Source organism: Rosa rugosa, chromosome 3, assembly GCF_958449725.1.
Source record: "Rosa rugosa chromosome 3, drRosRugo1.1, whole genome shotgun sequence".
Taxonomy (NCBI): Eukaryota; Viridiplantae; Streptophyta; class Magnoliopsida; order Rosales; family Rosaceae; genus Rosa; species Rosa rugosa.
Window position 1 is genome coordinate 22,625,663 of NC_084822.1, and position 20,150 is coordinate 22,645,812.

The 20,150-nt window shown below is 40.0% G+C and overlaps 1 protein-coding gene and 1 long non-coding RNA gene across 5 annotated transcripts; both read left to right on the top strand.

Moving 5' to 3' along the window:
• Positions 1–2,380: 2,380 nt before the first annotated feature.
• Positions 2,381–7,844, top strand: LOC133735505 (eukaryotic translation initiation factor 3 subunit A-like). Of its 2 annotated transcripts, XM_062162915.1 has the most exons (12): positions 2,381–2,713; positions 2,846–2,886; positions 3,414–3,469; positions 3,668–3,717; positions 3,862–3,960; positions 4,207–4,316; positions 4,436–4,557; positions 4,809–4,875; positions 5,045–5,128; positions 5,942–6,169; positions 6,262–6,423; positions 7,530–7,844. In XM_062162915.1, exons 7-12 carry the CDS (start codon positions 4,445–4,447, stop codon positions 7,536–7,538), a joined length of 663 nt encoding a protein of 220 aa, XP_062018899.1. In that variant the 5' UTR covers positions 2,381–2,713; positions 2,846–2,886; positions 3,414–3,469; positions 3,668–3,717; positions 3,862–3,960; positions 4,207–4,316; positions 4,436–4,444; the 3' UTR covers positions 7,539–7,844. The 2 variants fall into 2 exon arrangements, with proteins under 2 accessions (XP_062018899.1, XP_062018898.1); XM_062162914.1 differs by having other exon boundaries at positions 2,381–2,886.
• Positions 7,845–11,172: 3,328 nt separating this feature from the next.
• LOC133735508 (uncharacterized) lies at positions 11,173–16,068 on the top strand. Of its 3 annotated transcripts, none has more exons than XR_009859070.1 (10): positions 11,173–12,166; positions 12,273–12,327; positions 12,432–12,515; positions 12,608–12,633; positions 12,740–12,802; positions 13,069–13,252; positions 15,085–15,161; positions 15,307–15,369; positions 15,550–15,627; positions 15,806–16,068. It is a non-coding gene; the product is annotated as an uncharacterized LOC133735508 (long non-coding RNA). The 3 variants fall into 3 exon arrangements; XR_009859071.1 differs by having other exon boundaries at positions 11,173–11,722; positions 12,100–12,166; positions 15,085–15,369; XR_009859069.1 differs by having other exon boundaries at positions 15,085–15,369.
• Positions 16,069–20,150: the final 4,082 nt, after the last annotated feature.

Here is a 20,150-nt window from a genome sequence, read left to right on the forward strand (position 1 = left end):
GCCTACCGCTGGGTCGGAGGGTTGGGGGATCGCGGACTGGTCCGCCTGTTCCTCAGCTTTTCCTCCGCTACCGTTAGTCATGGTGGATGTGGTGGGATGACCTTTTGTTCAAGGGTTCCCACAGACGGCGCCAATGTTAATGTCTAAAAGTTCGGCGGTAGCTGAACCTTTGTTAACGCTGATCCGGTGGGCGGATCGATACTTGTGATGTTCTCAAAGCTTCCGCTACCTGTCAAGTAAAATACAAAAGGCGTCAGAGGGAGACTGCGTTGGGCGGTCTTCAACTCTTCGATGCCTAAGTTAGTCAATGTATTTAGGTTGACAAAGTAACAGTAGGTCAGTATTGAATGCGTAATTAATGAGGAGAGAGGAGAGAACCTTTTATAGGAGAGGAGGAAGCTGACCTCCTCCTTGTTTTCGATGTGGGACTGATGTGCTTCAGTTCCCAGCTTCAGAAGCTTCTGATGCTATCTTGGCGCGGTGCGTGGCAGCGCGTCGGCGGTGATCTGGGGGTGATCCGCCGCTGAGGTTGTAGCCCGCCTGGCGGTGTATCTGTATGTCATTCCTTTGGTTGGAATTAGTACCTTTGGCGGTACAATGAGCGTGGCCCATTATAGCAAATTATGCTTGCAAATGTACATGTATGTACAGTCACTTTGATGAGACAGTCTTCCAATCGTTAGGGGGAGATAAGAAAACGAATGTTCAGCATTAATTGTCGTGGTCTATCCCCACAATGTCTCATCTCGATCCCTGTTAAAGTGACGAGATCACACAAATATGTTGCAAACATGCCTGCAAGGAAGGACGTCCCTACGAGAGGACGTAGCGCCACCCTACACGGAGGTAGGCATGGCGCCAACGCCAAAGAGAGTGGTACTCTAGCGTTACAGGCCATGGCCCCAGCTAGGATGCATGAGAGGCCCGTGGGTTTGAAAGATGCTTTGGCACAACCCAATCCTTTGATCATCAAGACTCAAAATCTGTCTCATGAGAATCTTCCGGATTATGGTTATCATTGGGGGATGCCTCAACGTCAGAACCTATTCCTGAGAATATAGAGCTCTATGAAACTTACACTAGTGTACATGAGACGTGGGATAGAAACTCCATCATAATTGATGATGTAGTCGCGCATGAATTTGTTGAGTTTGATGATATCGAACCACGCTCCGTTGATGAATGAATGCCAACGTAGAGAAATCTCGCCTAAATGGAAAGATGCGATCCAGGTTAAGTTGGATTCTCTAACGAAGAGGAAGGTTTTTGAGCCAGTGATGCCAACACCTCCTGACGTAAAACCTATTGACTAATGGGTATTCGTTAGAAAGCGTGATGAGAAAAAGAGATGGCAATCTCGCCTTATGGCGCAAGGCTTCTCACAAAAAGCCCTGGAATCGACTACGATGAGACATATTCTCTCGTAATGGATGTCATTGCACTCCACTACCCTGTCAGTTTGGTAGTTTCCGAATAACTGAACATGCAGCTTACAAATGTGGTCACTACGTATCTATATGGGGATCTAGATATGGAAACATGAAGGTTCATGGTGAACTTCATCTACCCAAGTCAAGTGGCTCTAGACCACGGAGCGCGTTTACAATAAGGTTGAAACGCTCACTAAGATGACTAGTTGATTTGGAAGGGATATGCCCACGCGTTTCCATAACAAGTTTCGGATTCTATCGCGATTCATGTTGGACATGATATTCATTGGAAGCCCTTAAAGAGTTAAGGGAAACTGCTGAACACTTGAAATCCGAGTTTGAGATGAAGGATTTCGGGAGAACACGATTATGTCTCGTTTTGGAACTTGAGCATCGTGTTGATAGATGTTTAGGCGTTTTGACAAGGTTAAGCCTTCAAGCACCCCCATGATCGTTCGTAGTCTTGATCCTGAAAAGGACCCTCTTCGTCTGAAGGATGATGGCGAAGATGTGCTAGAGGCGGAAGTGCCCTACATAAGTACAATAGGCGCATTATTGTACTTAGCTCAATGCACAAGACCGGACATCACATTTGCAATGAACTTGTTAGCTAAGATATAACTTTACGCCAACGCGACGCCATTGGATTGGTGTAAAAGATATCTTTCGATACTTGAGATGTATGATTGATATGGCACTACTAAAAACAATTGCAATTGCTTCGGAAATTTGCGACGGAAAACGTTTCCTTTGCGAAAAGTCAACTTTTGCGACGGCATGTGCTACGGCTATGTTATCGTCGCATCTTTGAGAGTTTTTGCGACGGAGGTAACCTTACCGTCGCATAATTATACATCTATTGTGATGGTATAGTCACGCCGTCGCTTGTCTATAATTAAAATAAAAAAATAAAAAAACAAGACTATTCAATTAATCCTTCATTCCTTCAGATTAGATCTAGACCAAAACTGATTTTCTTTCATGCCACTTCCTCCTCTCTCTCTCACACTTTATTCACCGAGCTCAAAACCTTAACCTAGCGATCCCCGGCCTCCATTGAAGCGAGAGATTTGGTGAGAAGCGGAGGAGATCGAGCTTCATTGATGACATGGTCGAGGAGGATGAGGAGGAGGAAGAGGAGGACGACGACGATGATGAATACGGCCCCTATCGTGGCGGCAGCGGCGGGAGTCGTAAGCGGAGCAAGAAGAGGCCTTCTGGTGGATTTTCTTGATTTCGCAGCGGTGGTCGATTCAGATGAGGAGGATGAGGAGGAAGATACTGTACATTATCAATAAGCCCCTTTCCTTTTTCTCCTTCTTTGTAAATTTAACCCAAAAAAAAAAAAAATTCACCTCCATGAAAATCCCCAAATCCAATTTTGATCTTTTTGATCGGTTTTGGTGTTGTTGTAGGTACCAATATTCAGATGAACGAAGAGGTCGCGATTAAGCTGGTGAGTGTAGCAATTGAGCTCATGATGTTGACTTTTGTTTTGATGCTCATTTGGTCCTGTTTGATGCCAATTTGGATGCCAATTTTCAGAACGTTCTGTCTGAAAATTAAAATATTTTGCGTATATAAGCTCCATTATTTTGGACAATTTAAAGGCTAGATTTGACATCTTCATGTGTGTTTTGTGTCAACACAATAACACCAAGATGTGGAGTTATGATGGGTGAGGAAAAGGAAACAAGATTATCCATGAAGCCAAGTATTGTGGAATTTTATGTAGGGCTGTTCTATCTACCCATCCCATCTGGGTTGGAATAAGGTTTAGGTTAATATATATAACTGTGCCAAACTTTTAGCACCATGAATCAAGAATAACTTTCTTATCTTCTGGATTTTTTTTCAGTTTTTTTTTTTTTTTTTTTTCCAAATTTTGAGTCAGCTAGCTGCAAATAGTGAATTAAACATGTTGAATGAAATTTTAAGCTACTCAAGTTGAATGTATGATTATATTTTTCTTTTGTCTTATAGCAAAAGTATGGCACACCAGAATAGGATGCACTTAGAAGGGATCTAACTATTAACAGGTATATGTCTTCTCTAAGAATTTTCTGCAAATGAAACCGTGTTAGGCAAATGAGATCAATATTTTAGATAGTGCTTGTTGATATGTATTCTGCAATTAATACACCTGCCTCTTCTCTACAGTAACCACACTTTTAACCTTATCTATACTTGATTGGAATAAATTGTGCTTTTAATGGTGGTTTCATTTCGTTGTACAGCTTATTTTATAATATCAATACCAAATCCATTGAAGATTGGACTAATAGAGGTTAGTTTCCAGTGTGTCTTTATTTTACCAGATTTTCTTTACCCACAAATGGATCTGCTACTTTGGTTTCAAAATATAATTATCATTATCATTATTTTTTAATTTTTTAATTTTATGAAGTTATGTATTTTTTCTGCTTTGCAGGAATTGGAGATCTAAAATGTGGGAAAATTGCTACTCCTTTACCACCAAAGGATACATTTATGGAGGATCCGCTATGAGTTCTTCGAGCTATCCGTTTTGGTACTTGCCATCTTATCCTTGAAAATTCAGTTTTATTAGGCTACTTTTTAAAGAAATAAAAGTATAAGACAAATATATTCATCTCCTTAGTTTGCTTCCTTTTTATTCAGTTAGCACTTGAGTTTATAGTAAAGGACCAAAGGTTTTTTTTTTTTTTTTTTTCCTGACAAATTTTAACAGATTCTCACTTTTATACACACCTTTTAAAATGTAACACTCATACCATACTTTGGTCATTTGGTTTAGCTGCAAGGTTCGGATTCATACTCGATGAACAACTAAAGGAAGCTGTTGCCTGTGATGAAGTGAAAGCTACTCTATCAGCTAAAATTAGCAGAGAGCGAATTGGAGCTGAAGTAAGTTCCTGTCTAGGATACCTTTCACTGATAGTTGTTCTGCAGTTTACTGGGAATTTAAGCTTCCAGAGGTACATAGGAACTATCTACTCATTATTTTCTTTCTTCTCCTTGATCAGATTGATCTGATGATCTCCGGAAACCAACCTGCCCAAGCTATGACCTATATATGTGACTTGAAGTTATTTTGGGTTGTCTTCAGTCTTCATCCACAGTGTGAGCCATCAGAAGGATGTGACAGGTATGGTTACTTAAGAAAACAGCATTCAACAAGTATAGCTATGATATCATATATTTGTAGACATATTAGAAATATTAGTTCATAAGAATTGTTGCTTCAATGTATTTCCCGACTAGTGTTCTAGGACTATTATCAAAGCATCATTCTTGATTCAACATGTAAAATACATCCTAATTCTGCCTTTGCCTTCTTCGTCCCCTGCTCCTTTCTAAGGTATAATGCTAATTGATTATTTTTCTTACCTAATCCAGCGATTGTGTTGCGTACTTGGATTTTACTTGGAATCTTATTCAATTAGTGGGGCACTCTACCTTCAATGTGAGTGATTGCCTGGTTTTAATACAATAATGTTCTTTTCTTTCCCTTTAGCAGTTTTTGTTATTTATTTATTTATTATCATCCTAAATTAGTACTGTAGTAGTTATTCAATGCTTATTTGTTAGTTTTACAACTCTTCAAATTCTATTCCTGTGTTTTTGTTTTTCAGGACGAACAAAGAAGGCTCTCCTTTTATGCTGCAATGCTCCTTCCACTTAGGAAGACCATGTATAAAGATAGGAAAGCAAAAGATGTAAGGCTTTCTTCACCTCTTTTGAAAACAATATTTGAGAGTTATTTCTCTTTATTTTAGTTTTTGTTTCAATTTCGTGAATAACCAAACAATGGATAGCTAGAAACCTCTTTTTTTCTTTATTTGTGAACCATCATATAGCCTGTAGAATTGAATATTAAGCCAACAATAACATTTTTTGGTTAAGCCATCATATTACGAGAAAATGTTATTAAATACGTATTTAACATTTTTTTTCTTCATTTGTGAACCATCAGTAAAATGGAATGGACAAAGTAAAAACTAATGTCATAATTGTTAAATAGAAGCAAGAATTCTTTTGCTGTTGTTGTAACTTACTGCTTTTGTAGTCTGGTTTTGGATTCAGGAATGTGAGCTCTTAAGTCTTATAAAGAGGAAAATCCAGATGATGATCGAGGGCTTGGTTTTTTCAGAGACAATCTAAATAGAGTTTCTCGATGGACTCAACCAATAACATACTTAAATTTATATGAAGGTGACAGAATGGGGCTGCATACCTTGCCAGTTGAATTTATATATACTAAAAAGAAACTCCATAATACTTAAATTTATATGAAGGTGATAAAATGAAATTCATATTTCATTTTCCATAAACCTTGGCACTTATTAGTATTGGTGTGAATGATCGACTGTTTTTCTGGGCTGATAGTACATAAATGTTGTCATGATGCTTTTCAAAAACCAGTATTTACTAATAATGGCTTGCAAATTGAAATTTTGTGCTTCTTTGGAAATGCTGTCTTTTTTTAAAATTGTTTTTTCAGTATGGTCTTATTTGTTTTTTGTTTTCAGGTCACCAAAGGTGTCTTGAGCTGTGCAACCCAGGAAGTAAAGGATCTCTTCCATCTCCTGGAGCATGAATTTCTACCTCTCGACCTTGCTGTAAAGATACAACCACTGTTGACTAAAATCTCAAAATTTGGGGGTAAGATGGCTTTAGCTTCTTCTGTTCCTGAAGTGCAACTGTCTCAATATGTTCCTGCCCTTGAAAAGCTTGGTACTTTGAGGTTGCTCCAGCAGGTGAGTTGATTTTGTACTTAACTGATTCAGAAATATCTCTTGTTTGCATAAATTCTGAATGGGTTTTAAATTCCTCCTTGTACATATTACAGGTGTCTGGGGTGTATCAGTCGATGAAGATTGAACATCTATCTCGGATGATCCCATTTTATGACTTTTCTGTTGTAGAGAAGATATATGTGGATGCTGTTAAACATAACTTCATAGCTATGAAAGCCGACCATATGAAGGGTGTTATGATGTTTGGTAACTTGGTAAGTTAAGGGTGCTATATCATCTTTTTTGTTATGATTTCATTTTTTTTTTTTTTTTGAGAATAAGAATCCTTTATTGAAAATAACCAAGATTACATAATATGGGAATGACCGGTGGTGGACAAGAACTCCCCACTCTCCTCCCTAAAAACCGAACTAGTTACGGGTCCGTCATCCAGGATGACATCCATGAGCCAAAAGAGTCCAACCCCTAACCACCTATTTCGCCCAACCTCACAGGCTTCAGATAACCCCGAGAATCTCGATAACACCTCATAGACAACCGCCTGAAAAACCAACGCCCTCTTCCGCACCGTGTCCCAAAGATACCAGACCACGTGCAAGGATCGCTCGTTAGCACATTGACCATAAGATAAAACCGAATATAAACCAACTCGTCCCCAGGAATAACACCATAACCATGACACCCAAATCTGACCCAACCCTAGCTCACATGAGTAGGGACAAAGTAAAGACAAAAAAACCCTAACCAAAGAACTAACCAAAAAAACTACTCTAAGCAAAAATAAAAAAGAACCACCGTACTCCTCCACCCTCTTCCCAAGAGCCTCGCCGGCAGACCACCTCCACAAGAGTGACAAGACTCTCCCTTCGAGCTCGCCTCGCCGAAGAAACACAAACCACACAGCAAGCCACGCCAAACTTCCGGCCTGTTGTTCGAGAAACAGATCGGACATCACCATGCCTTGCCGCCGCAGAGCGGAGAACCTCCACCCGTCTGCGTCCTCTATCCCCGTCCCAAAACGACATGTGTTTTGGAAGGTTTTGCTGATATTGGGTATCTCTCTGACCCACAAAAAGGTCGTTCCCAAACTGGTTATGTGTTCACCATGGTAACGACCTTTTTGTTATGATTTCATTAGATATGTTGACAATTTGAATCTGGAACTTTCATTAATTATTTGATGACTTAGTTTCTGGATATATATAAAAGCTGAGTGATCTATTTTATTGAACCTGGTATTCTAAATAATGTACCCTGGATAATTAAGGATTGCATGTTGGTAATTTTTTTTTCCCAAATGCATCTAGAAAACTGGCAAGGATTTTTTAATTATCAAAGTTGATATATACATATTATGCAGGAGGATTAGAATGGGGCTGCTCCAGCTAGAAGTGTTCTGGTGTGGATCCTAATATAAATTTGAAAGTATGCTTAGGCAGCAGCTGTGGTTGATAGTCTAGCCATCTTTTACAAGTGAAGGTGCTGCAGTGCTGTTGTTTTGGCTTACTCTTGATTGCTGCTTGGTTATAGATGATGGGTTTCTGTAATTTGATATTTTTCGGTTCATAATAATTGCTATAGATGGTACTAGCTTTGGTGTGCAATTCACACCATTTTTTTTTTAAAAATGAAATATTCTTTTGCGTCGGCAAAGTATCCGTCGCAACCAATTCACCCCATTTTTTTTTTTTTTAAAATGAAATATCTTTTTTGTGACGGCAAAGTACCCGTCACAAATAGTTTAGCCATTGTGAGGACAACAGTTTTCCGTCGCAAATACTTTTTGCAATGGCATTTTATTGTCGCAAATGGATTTTGTGACGCCACCTATTGCAACGCCAACATTTCTGTTGCAAAAGGCTCAATTTTCCGTCGCGAAAAGTTTTTTCCGTCACAAAAGCCCAATTTGCCGTCGCAAAATAGGTGTCCCAAAAGCAATTCTTTTTAGTAGTGTGGGCTTGTTCTATCCCTACAGAAAGATGATGGATTCAGACCCATCACACACCAGGAACGCCGCCAACACTGGCCTGCGTCCTCTATCCCCGTCCCAAAACGACATGTGTTTTGGAAGGTTTTGCTGATATTGGGTATCTCTCTGACCCACAAAAAGGTCGTTCCCAAACTGGTTATGTGTTCATCATGGTAAAGACCATGATATCTTGGAGGTCTACAGAACATACCCTAGTCGCTATATCTTCGAACAATGCAGAGATCATTGCTCTTCACGAAGTGGTTCGTGAATGTATATGGATTGGAGCCATAATTATGCATGTTCAAAAAGTTGTGGTTTGAAGTCTACCGCAGATGAGCCTACACAAATGAAGCAAGGCTACATCAAAAGTGACAACACCAAGGATAATTAGCATCGACAAACTCTCCTCAAGATCAAAGTGAACTAGGTTCAATCTGAGGACAGTGTGGTAAACTTGCTCACTAAGTCATTGCCTAAATTCCACTTTCGAGAAACATGTTGATAGCATCATTTACTGAAGTTATCCGAACTCCCATGATCGTAGTCATCGGGGGGAGATGCAGACATCAGGGGGAGATGTCTATGCATATGGTCTCGAAACGTGAAGGGTGTGTCGTGCTCTTTTTCCCCTTCGACCGAGGTTATTTTTGTCCCACTTGGTTTTTGTTACTCGGCAAGGTTTTTAGTGAGGCAACGAGAGAAGCACCAGTACCGCGTTTGGGCGACACAAGGGGGAGTGTTCAAGTAAATCCCTATTTGTGTGTCTGGCCCAAAGTCTAGGTTACTTGACCTAGTGGTAATAGAGTTTTAATTAGAGAGAGTCTAGGAGAATATCTTAGAGATATTCATTCATTGTATGATTACCTTTCCTTATACAATTCAGATTCTATACATTGTACCCTCTATATAAAGAGGCTCCTATTATCAATGAGAACACACAATAATTTTCTCTCAATTCCCATTTCTCTAAAACAAAAACATAAATAAATAATTAATAAGATGTTTAAGGACACATAGTTTGTGTGTCTGGCGCAAACTCTGATTACTTGTCTGAGTTGTAATAGGGTTAGACTACGTTTGGTATCACGTTTTCATGAATAAAACAGCTTAATGTTAAATTTTTGGGTCTTAAACCTATTTGTTAAAATAAAGAAGTCTACTTTACCTCTATATAAAGAGACCCCTATTATCAATGAAAGAACAATTCATTCTCTCCCAATTTCTGATTCCCTAAAACACGTTATTAGCACGAAACTCTAACCCTGAAACCCTAAAATCATAACCTTCAAATCCTATCTACCTGCGCCGCACACCTTGAAGCCCTCGATCCCAGGAGTCCAGAACGGGCGGCAAAACCATCAAAACCAACCGAAAAAGTCCCTAACCGGCCTTCTGAAAACCTAAACCGGTCTGGTTAGCCTCGCCATTTAGCCTCGCTTGCGCCATCCTCGCCTGCCTCAGCGTACGCCCCTCTGCGCTGCACGTTAGCCTCACCTCCGCATGGCGTTAGCCTCACTGAGCACCCTTGTGCCTGCCTTGGCGCTCCCCTGCGCCCCCTACCATGCAGTTAGCCTCACTCCAGCCGCCATCTATCGAGACCGATAGCCTCACTTCGCAGCACGCCTGCACAGCGCCCGCACGCATCAATACAGAAGCTAGCCTCGCCTCGCCCCTCACCTGCGCGGCAGATTTTCTTAGCCTGCCAAGCCTAACTGCGCTACCCAGCATGCCCACCTAGCCTCGCCAGCCTCTAGCGCCTGCAGCACCCTCGGTGCCCCTGCAGCAGCCTACGCACACACAAGCACCAGCGCCCAAAAGGTTAGCCTCGGTACCAGCCACATTCCTGCTAACAGCCAGCCACCGCTGGCCACCAGCGACCTCCGGCCAAATTTTCCAGCCAGATTCTGGCCATCTTTTCTAGCGACCTATTTTCAGGTAATTTTTACTAAAAGTTCCCGCTTTCAGTACTTTCAGTTTCTTTTCTTTTCTCAAGGACTTTCAACCTCTCTTCTCCTACCTTCCACTTCTTCTTTTGTAAGGAGACCTAAGCCGAACTGTGGGGGTTTGTGCTATCTCTAAGCTTGGAGCTTGTTGAGATCTCCAAACTTAGAGTTTGTTGAGAAGATATGATCGACCACATACACATCATTGTTTCGATCTAATCCAATACCTCTTGGAATCGGATTTCTTGGGAATGACTACGCTAAGAAATTTCTTTTGTTTTCTTGATAGCCTTTTTACTCTGAAACTAACCCTTTTTCTTGTTCTCTTTCAAGATGAGTAACCTGAACAAACTGGATTTTGTTCCATTGGGAACAACTGGCACTGGATATCACAATTGGGTTCGTGATGTCCGCTAGCATCTCAAGGCCCAAGGAATCCTGGATACGATTCTTGAGCCTAGCTAGGACGTGCTAACTGTTGAGCAAGCTCAAGCTTTAGAAGCAAATAGCACTACTACAAAAAGTTAATCACACAACACTAATCACACAACAGAACTTAAATCATCTGTTGTGTGTTTGAGTAAGCTCGATTGTACAACAGTATTAGGGATATTCTGTTGTGTGAGTGTCAACAAAGTGATAACTTTTTTATCAAAACTACATTGCACAACGGAGATAGGTATTGTCCGTCGTCTGAGTGTTAAAAAATTTAGCGGTAGATTTCCCTCCACTTTGGAGTCTTGGTTGGCTCTTGAAACACTGAAATTTGGGCTACTAGGTACAACGGGTTTCATTATCTCCGTTGTGTGATCGAAAAACTAAGCACCAAAGTTTGATGAAGCTTGCTTGAATGTTTTCCCCTAGATAGGCCTAGTGCAAGCTGTTCTAATTGTACAACAGATTTAACATTTTCTGTTGTGTGAACTTGGAACTGGGCGGCAACATTTTGAGCCAAAATGCTGTAGGCGCCATGTTTCCCTCCATGATTTCACATTTTGATTTTTAGTGCTGCACTCAGACGACAGTTTGGTGAGATTTCTGTTGTGTGAATAACTTCCAAAATTTTTTAACTAGGTTTAATTGCCACATCGTGTCCAAAAAGAAAAAGAAAAGAAAAAATCAAAGCCCTCATCTTGACACTCGACACTCAGCTCTCTCTCGACCTTAAACCTAGAAACCCATCTCGATCTCAAGCAGTACTACCTTTCGAACCCTTTTCCGGCGAATGGCTTTGATTTCATAGGAGCCTCTTCCTTCCCCTTCCTCACCTTCACCCTCTTCTCCCTCGCTGTCACCGTCCTTAACAACCTGAGCCTCCTCCTGGTTTTGGTTTTTCTCCACCTCCCTTCAGCCTCCCGCTCCATCTTTCTCTCTCGCGGCTCGTATTCAGCCGTCAAAGCTTCCGCCGCTCACATGGATCTGCAACCATGACCTTCGTCTTAATCTATCGCATAAAACCATGGGCTTCGTCGAAACCATCTCCATGACCATCCTTCCTAATTCTCTGATTTGTTCGACGGAGTCGAGATCAACAATGACCAAGCTCTCCACGATCTCTTCTCTCGTCTCCGATGTCCTCATCGTCCTCCTCTGCTCTCTCGTCATTCTCGGCCTTCTCTTCCGCCAAATGAACATCTCGTCAGTTTCCCATTTTGTCCTCCATTTTCCTTCTGTGATGAGTTGCTTTTCTTTCTGATGATTTTGGTTTGGTTGGTGACTTGGGTTTTTGGGAAATTAGGGTAATTGGTATGAATTGGGGTTTTGGGTTGGTTGTTTCTGATTCTAGTTTGAAATGCTGATGAGAAATTTGGGTTTGTGTTTAGTACCATGATTTTGATGAAATGGGTGCAAAGTTTGGGTGTTGTTTTGATGTTTTCCCTTAATTTCTTCCATTTGTTATGTTTCTGTGTGATCTGAATTGAAGCAATTGTCTTAGAGGTTCCTCCCGTACAATGAACTATGCTTATGTTAAGTTTGGTTATCTGCTGTGTGCTTACTTTTGTGACCTCGGTTAGTAGTCCGGGCTCTCTTATTTCTAATGGTAGAAAAGGCTCAGCTGACGGAAATTTCAATAATGAAAAGGTAAGTTTGGTTATGCACTTCGTAGGACAGAATGAAAAGCTTTCTATTCATATGTTTGTATTTAAAATGGCCATAAATTTGGCTAACAACAATATGTTTGATGCAGATGAACAAGGTGTAACAGCACAGAAGAATGACAATGGGACAGAGCAATTCTCAAGGTAGTAATCTTGGGTTTGTTTTATGTGTTTATCTGAACTCCATTAAGTTGATGCCAATTGTGTACATCTTTGAACAATGAACCAACTCCAATTGTCTGATATAGGTAGAGTTGTATTCAAATGCTCTAAACTCTGCCCTCAATGAGGAAATGTCCGCCGATCCGAAAGCGTTTTTGATGGGTGAAGAGGTGAGGAGACGTGGATGGGTTCTGTTTTTGTTGATATGAGACCCAACCGATTTTATTTTTGTGACCTTGATCTTTGCTCATTCTATTTGCAGGTTGGGAGTATCAATGTGCTTACAAGGTTAGAACTACTTATGGAAAGAAACACATTTGAAGTTTTTTATTTCATTTTATTCAAAAAAACATATGTGAACTTACCCGTCGTCTTGATCCTCCATTGTATATAGATAACTAAAGGACATTTGGATAAGTATGGCCCTGAGAGAGTTCTCGATACCCCAATCACAAAGGTGATTCCTGTTACTTGACATGCCAGTTTAAATTCTCTCTTTGTTACTTATGTTCAGTAAAATTAGTAAAATCAGTCTATGTTGGGAATGAGTTAGAATAGGGGTCCTTTGGCATTTTAATTGGACATGTTTTTGCATCTGTTATGAAGGGAATTATGGGAATGTAGGATCGATCTTTCATATGTAATGGATGAATTATAATCCTATTCATTTTCATTTGCTGTACCGAGGTAGCTGATATGAGATTCGTATACATATTTGTGCAGCTACAAACTTGACAAGCTGGCCTTTTTAGTCACATTTTGTTCCCTTCATGTGGCTTTGAGGATGAGATTCTTTGAACAAAAACCTCTGGATCAAAAGATTGTTATGAGGTGTGGGATTATGAATGGGATCTCCATAGGACTTTTAGACCTGAGCCTGGGGTTTAATTCTATTGGCTTTTATCAGGTACTTTTTTTTATTGGTCTTCTTTTATCAAATACTTTTATCAGAGTTATAGAACTGGGTGGATGTTTTAATTGATTGGTCTGCAACATTATGGTCAACGATCATAATTGATAGCAAGGTAACAAGTAACAACATAATTATGAAGATAAGAAGAGAAGACATCATATATCTGTTCTGGAAAATTCCTTATTGTACTTTTGGTTTGGTAGTTGTAATTACCTTGCACTCCATATTTTTGTTTGCAGTTTAGTTTGGAAGAATGTGATAGTTGTCATTATTTACTTTGAAATTGAGAATTCCCCTTGTTTTCTTAATTTATACAAGTTGAATTTGTTAAGTTTGGGTATTGATTTTGGTGGTTCAGTTTTCAGCAATTGGTTGGTTAAGATTGTTCTATATTACTTTTGCCTTGTTATATTTTTCTTTATTGCTGGTTAGCTTTGTTGCATGTGCTAGCACCATAGCTTTTCTTTTGGTTAATTGCACTCCCCTGTTTTTTTCCTTCTTTGAAGATTGGACTTTCATTGTGGACATTTTATTTATTACAAAGTTAATGCTTACAGACTTTGGCTACTTGAGTTTGTGACATTTTGGTTATTTTTTTTCTTTTGATTTATGTTCAGTGCTATGGGTATTTGTTACTATGTAGTGATCAAGGTTTTGGTGTGTGTGTGTGTGTAATAATGTTAAAACTTTTTTGTTACTTTCATTGTTTTGTTACCTTAAAAGATGAGAGAGAGAGAGAGAGAGAGAGAGAGAGAGAGAGAGAGAGAGAGAGAGAGAGAGAGAGAGAGAGAGAGAGAGAGAGAGAGAGAGAGAGAGAGAGAGAGAAGGGGGGGGGGTGTGATGGTTGCTGACACAAAAAGAGGAGGGATGAAAGATTAAGAAAGAAAAAGAAAGGGAGGGGAGAACGAAGAGGCGGAGGGATCAGATCAACAAAAGAAAAAAGAAGAGGGAGAGAGAAAGAGGAAGGAACGAGGATAGAAGAAAAGAAAGGGGAAAAAGGGAAGGAGAATGGAGAGGTGTAGAGATTAGGTCTGTCAAGGGCTGCGACACATGAGTTATTGGGAAGAGAAGGAGAAAGTGTTCAATGAAGTTCGACTTGTTGTTCGAGGAGGGTTGTGTTAGTAATTGGTTATTTGGGTAGTTTTGATTTCAAAAGAGAAGGATTTCTTTTCAAGTTGCTTAGCCTCTTTTGTTGTCTTACTACTGTGAGTGACTTTACACCTGAAATTTCCCTTACTCTTTTGTTGTCTTACAACAGCGAAGATAAACACAATCTCCCTTTCTTCTGATAAGACTCATAAGAGGCTGCCAAGTAACAACAACTAGCTGTTATCCTCTCTAATATGGAAAACAATTTGCTGTGGTTTACTCTATTGTGTGTTTTTCTTTTTCCCTATCTGTTCTATTCTGTGACTCCATGAGTGTATAATACCAAGTCATTCTAACATTATGTGTGTGGCTTAATACTCAGATAGTGCTATTAAACTTTTTCTTATACTTGGTCAGTTATGTATCCTTTTTTTTTTTTTTCCTGTGTGGTCTCTAGAAGTGTATAATGCCCGGGCATCTGACAAGTGTTTCTTGATGACATGTTTGGCTTATAATTTTTTATACTATTATGTTATACTAACTATTGAATTCCAGTATATGTTCCAAAGTTTGTCATTATAGAATAATAGAAACTCTCTTCCTTCAGTGGTCAGATCATGTCAAACTTCTCATTCAATGTTTTAGTGGCATTTATATTTGTTACTATCTAGGAATCTAGCCTGTATGCTTAAGCGTCTTTTTATTTTGTCACTAAAAAACAAACATTTGTACTGTAGCTCAAAGGCTTCAGCTTGCTGATGTATACAAAGGGGAGGCTACTGGAAGTTCATACACGTCAATAAAGTTATCTGAGGTGGTGATTCTTTTAGCTTTAAGTTTTCTGTTCAACTATGGCTGGATCTAAATCCTATGCAGTGGTATTCTGTTTCAAGTTTGTAATCCTAGAAGTTGACTTGGCAAATTCATTTAGCATTTATGTTATCTCTGGGAATATTCAGAACCTGGGCCTCATTCGTCTTCTTGATTACATTGTTAATGACATTCCAAAACATGCCCAAAAAGTAAGTGATCACTTCTCTGTCTCTCGGTTTATTTCTTCTGAAATATTGGGTTTCACATGAAGAAATTCAGCTTCTTCATCTCTCCCAAATTAGCTGTCTTTGCACTTCTGCTTCTTCTTCTTCTTCCTTTGGTTTCTCTGGAAACAAAGTAATGATATTCATGGTGGTTTGGATTTACAGGCGTTGTTTCCCGGTATATGGTTGACGGAGGTCTCAGTTGATTCGTACAAGGTTCCTGAATTCCCTGAAAATGTCAAGGTATTTTTGCTTTCTTCTGAGTTCTCTCTGAAAGTTTCATGCTTTCATTGAAATAGAATGATAACAAATAAGGGCCCTGGTAGTTTAGGTCTCTAGCTTCTGGATTATGAAGTTTTGCTTCAATGTAGTAGTGCATCATATTCCAGAATTTTCACTGTGATAATTGTGAGGTTTCTAGGTTACATCGGCACAGATGGAATACCAGCTACCTCGACTAACAAAAATATGCTGCACAAGATGGAAATTGGATTGCTCGTATTGCAGCATTGCTTGTGGGTGAGGATCGAACACAATCTTGTATAGCTTATGAAATTGGAAGGCTTAGTTCAATGAAATGTTTAAATGCTTATAAAATTGTATACAGTGAATCGATTGGAGTTTGTTTTGATGTATCAAAGTTACTTTTAGCATTAATATAAAATTATTGTTCATTGGTAATAATCTCTAGCATTGATTTTGTATGATTTCACCTAGCATTAATCTCATACAACACAATACAAAACAATGCATTGTATGACTATAAACGAGTTCAAAATTAAGGCTTCTCCTACAACAGTAATTGGCAAGCCAATCTGATTAAAATATTCACACCACAGCTAACCAAATATAGTGGTTGTGTGAACTAACAACCAACAACAAAAGAAAACAAAGTTTTGTTGTGTGAGATTCATAACACACAACAGAAATGAAATCATCTCTGTTGTCTGAGTAATCAACAGACAAGGGAGATAATTTCAATTCAGTTGTGTGTTATTAATCTCAGACAACAAAGAATGAGTAATATCTGTTGTGTGTTACATATCTCAGACAACAAAGAATGAGTAATATCTGTTGTGTGTTATGAACCTCAGACAACAAAGAATTAGTTATATCTGTTGTGTGTTATGAATCTCAGACAACGGCGAATTCCTTCTTCTGTTGTCTGAATGTGTCGACACATCCCCGCGCATGCCATGACAGGCACATGCCTGCGCAGAATTCACACAACAGAAACATGTAGTCTGTTGAGCAAAGTATTGTCACACAACGGAGAAATCACCGTTGTGTGATTTTTCAATCACACAACACTCGTTTAGACCACAGTGAGGCTGGTCATCACACAACTCCAAATTTCTGTCGTCTGATTAACTTATTGTAGTAGTGTAGAGCAGCCTTGGAGGCAAATAAGGCGAAAGATGTCATCCTAATGACTTGTCATATGGATGATTCGCTCCAGTCTGTGTATCTGAATGAAGAAGACCCTAGAAGGCTATGGATCTCACTCAAAGAACGCTTTGGCAATGTCTGTGACTCCCTGCTTCCTGACCTAGAAATGAGATGACATAACATCCGCTTCTGTGATTTCAAGACAGTTCTTGATTACAACTCGGAAGCACTTCGCATTAAATCCTTAATGGAATTCTGTGTTAAAGATATAACAAATGCGATGTTGATTAAGAGGATTTTCTCTACCTTCCCCATCTCTGCTTTGATGGTTGCTAAGAATTATCAAATCGATGTCACTGTAGGAGGGATCACAAGGTTTTTCATGAGCTCATTACAGCCATGAATATCACTTAAAAGCATGACAACATCCTTGTTAAAAACTATAATTCGAGACCCGTCGGAACAAAGACTATTTCGGAGTTCAATTATGGTCGCATCCCAAAGGGGGGGGGGGCAAGAGCGAAACCCTAATCCTAGGGATACTTCTGGACGTTTTGGTACATATAATCGCTCTACTTGGGAAGGTAACTGCCAAAATAGGTGAATACGGAACCAAAGAGGTCAACGTGGAAAGAGAGAGGGAGGCAACGCCTCTGGCCATGTTGGTGGCGCCACCAACACTAAGAGACATCCTAATAATGCTTTCATAGCGCCTCAATCAAGAGAGTCTGAGCATAGAGATGTATGTTCTGGATGTGGAGCATCTGGTCATTGGGTACACATTTGTAGAGCTCGTGATAATATTGTCACCGCCTACAAAGCGTATTAAGAAGCAAGAGAATGTCACTATGTGGAACAAGAAGATCAAGAAGGTGATCTGAAACTAGGCTCATCCAAAGTCAAGAGACTGGCGATTTTGAATAAAGTCTTTAATTTTTCCAAAAGATGTAATGGGCAATTGCCATATATTTTGTACTAAATGTCATTGGTTTAGTTTTTCTTCAACTAGGCTCATCGATGTCTAGGAAGGTTTTGAGATAAGTGGTGTACTTACATGAGCATTTGCCAAGTATAATTAGCTATAATGAGCCACGCTCATACCACTGCCAGCGGTGCCAACTACTATCGAGGGCGTGACCTACGGAAACACAGCCAAACAGGCTATCACCAGAGCTCCGGCTCATCCCGAGATCACCGCTGACGCGCCAACATCACCTTGCTGAAGCATCAGAAGCTGGGAACTGAAGCATCAGTCCCACATCGAAAACAAGGAAGAGATCGGTCTCTTCCCCACCTATAAAAGATCCACTCCTCTCTCCTTATTAATTACGCATTTACTACTTACCTAACGTTATTCTGTCAACACAAATACATTGACTAACTTAGGCATCGGAGAAGAGAAGACCGCCAACCGCGGTCTCCCTCTGACACCCTTTGTATTTCATTTGACAGATAGCGGAAGCCACAAGAATATCATAAGTAGCGGTTCGCCCCTCGAACCAGCGTTAACCATGGTTCAGCCACCGCTGAATCTTAGACATTAAGAAGTGGTACTTAAGCGAGCTTTGCTCCACTGACATGTCTCTACTCACCTGGTTATATTTATTTTGGAGTTACCGAAAGAAGTTAAACGACTACCTTTGTTTTTCATTAGCTAGTTTTGGATTAGATTTTCTTTTGGTCAAATAAACAATAATGTACACCGTTGGCTTATAAATAAAATTTCAAGTTCTTTTTATTATGGCTCTGTTGGCTTAGTCCCTTTCTATGTGACCACGATGGCTGGGCCATCAAGTTTAGTTTAAGGACATGGAATAAACCCAAATTTCGCTTGCCAAATGGCACCTTGATTACTGTCATAGAAACTCTTTGCGCTCCTAGGGCAAATCGAACCCTATTAAGCTATTCGAGCCAATGAATACCATGCGGAAACGCATGTAGAGAACGGAAAAGAGTTTCTTTGCAATACCTCTAATGATTGCGAATAAAGGCGCATCTTAGAGAAACTTATGTGTCTCTCTAGTGGATTTTATGTCACCACTATTCGAGCTATTAAATCCAATAAAGTTATGAGAGAAGATCTCTTAGATTTAGACACATATTGGATTTGTCACGGTAGGATAAGTCATCCTAGTCATGATATGATGATCCGTCTACTAAAGACTTAACACGGACATCCATTCTTTCGGGCGAAATGCAGCACGAATCAAAGGTTGATTCCTGGACTAAGTGTGACTGTCGCCGTCCACCGCTAGCCTAGGGTTGGGGCAGTCCATACCCATGACGCCATGGATGGCGTCCATCATGGTGATGGTGCCCCAGGTGATGTTGCAATCACCAACTTTGCTTTCAATAGCGTTTAAGACGTTCTGGCCCAACCAAAATCCTCATTGGTTGCTTTTAAGGCCCCTCGCTAGTTCTGCAAATCCTGTTCCTTATGGAAATTAGGACCTAGACCGTCCTACGCAAAAGATACAAAAATACCCATTCGGTTCTTACATAGAGTCCATAGGGATTCTGTGGACCGATTTAACCAACTTGCGGACGTTTAAATATTTCATGCCGTTGGTTGACACGCAAACACACTGGTCACGTGTTGTGCCATTGTCCACTTGTAATGCTGCTTATACTACACTCCTAGCACAGATTATATGGCGACGGGCTCACTCCCAGGATGACAAGACCCGCCTCGGATTTCACCCAAAAATCCGAAGCGGCCCTGCGGGGCCCACCTTAGAAGAAATTCTACTACAAAATTGGCGGAACTTCCCCTAAAAGTGGACTACCCAAAACCTGTAGAAAAACATTTATACTTCTAATATCAAATACCATCCTCGACTGTTGGAGCCACCCTGCTCCCCAAGTCACAACATCTTCCATTTCACAAGTACAAGTATCAACTTGATAACATTAATCCCACAGGTTATCAGAGCAATTCTAATTCACTAGGTAAACAAGGAAAATAGAAATAAAATGAACAAAACTATGTTGTTGACTATGCCTTGACTCCATGTACGCTCGACCTCAACTAATCTAGCCTGCACACTGGGCATTTGAAACCGAAGGGCCCAAGGGAAAGTAATTGAAAAACATGTTAGTGTGAGTGGAAAAAAAAATAAATAATCAAGATAATTTAAATGAAACAAAGCTTTACTAATTTCCCCTGTAGTTAAACTTATAAAATCTCGATGCATGCAACGTTTAGAAAAACATATTTCCGTATTCTCGAAATCTCGTGAAAGCATACCAGCCTTGCTGGTTAAGAATAAACATAAAATAAGGGGAAGATGAATATCACCATACAACAAAGGAGTCTCCCAAACTCAGGTCGGAGCCTCCCAGGCTCTATCCTCGAATTCGACTCACAAACACCAAGT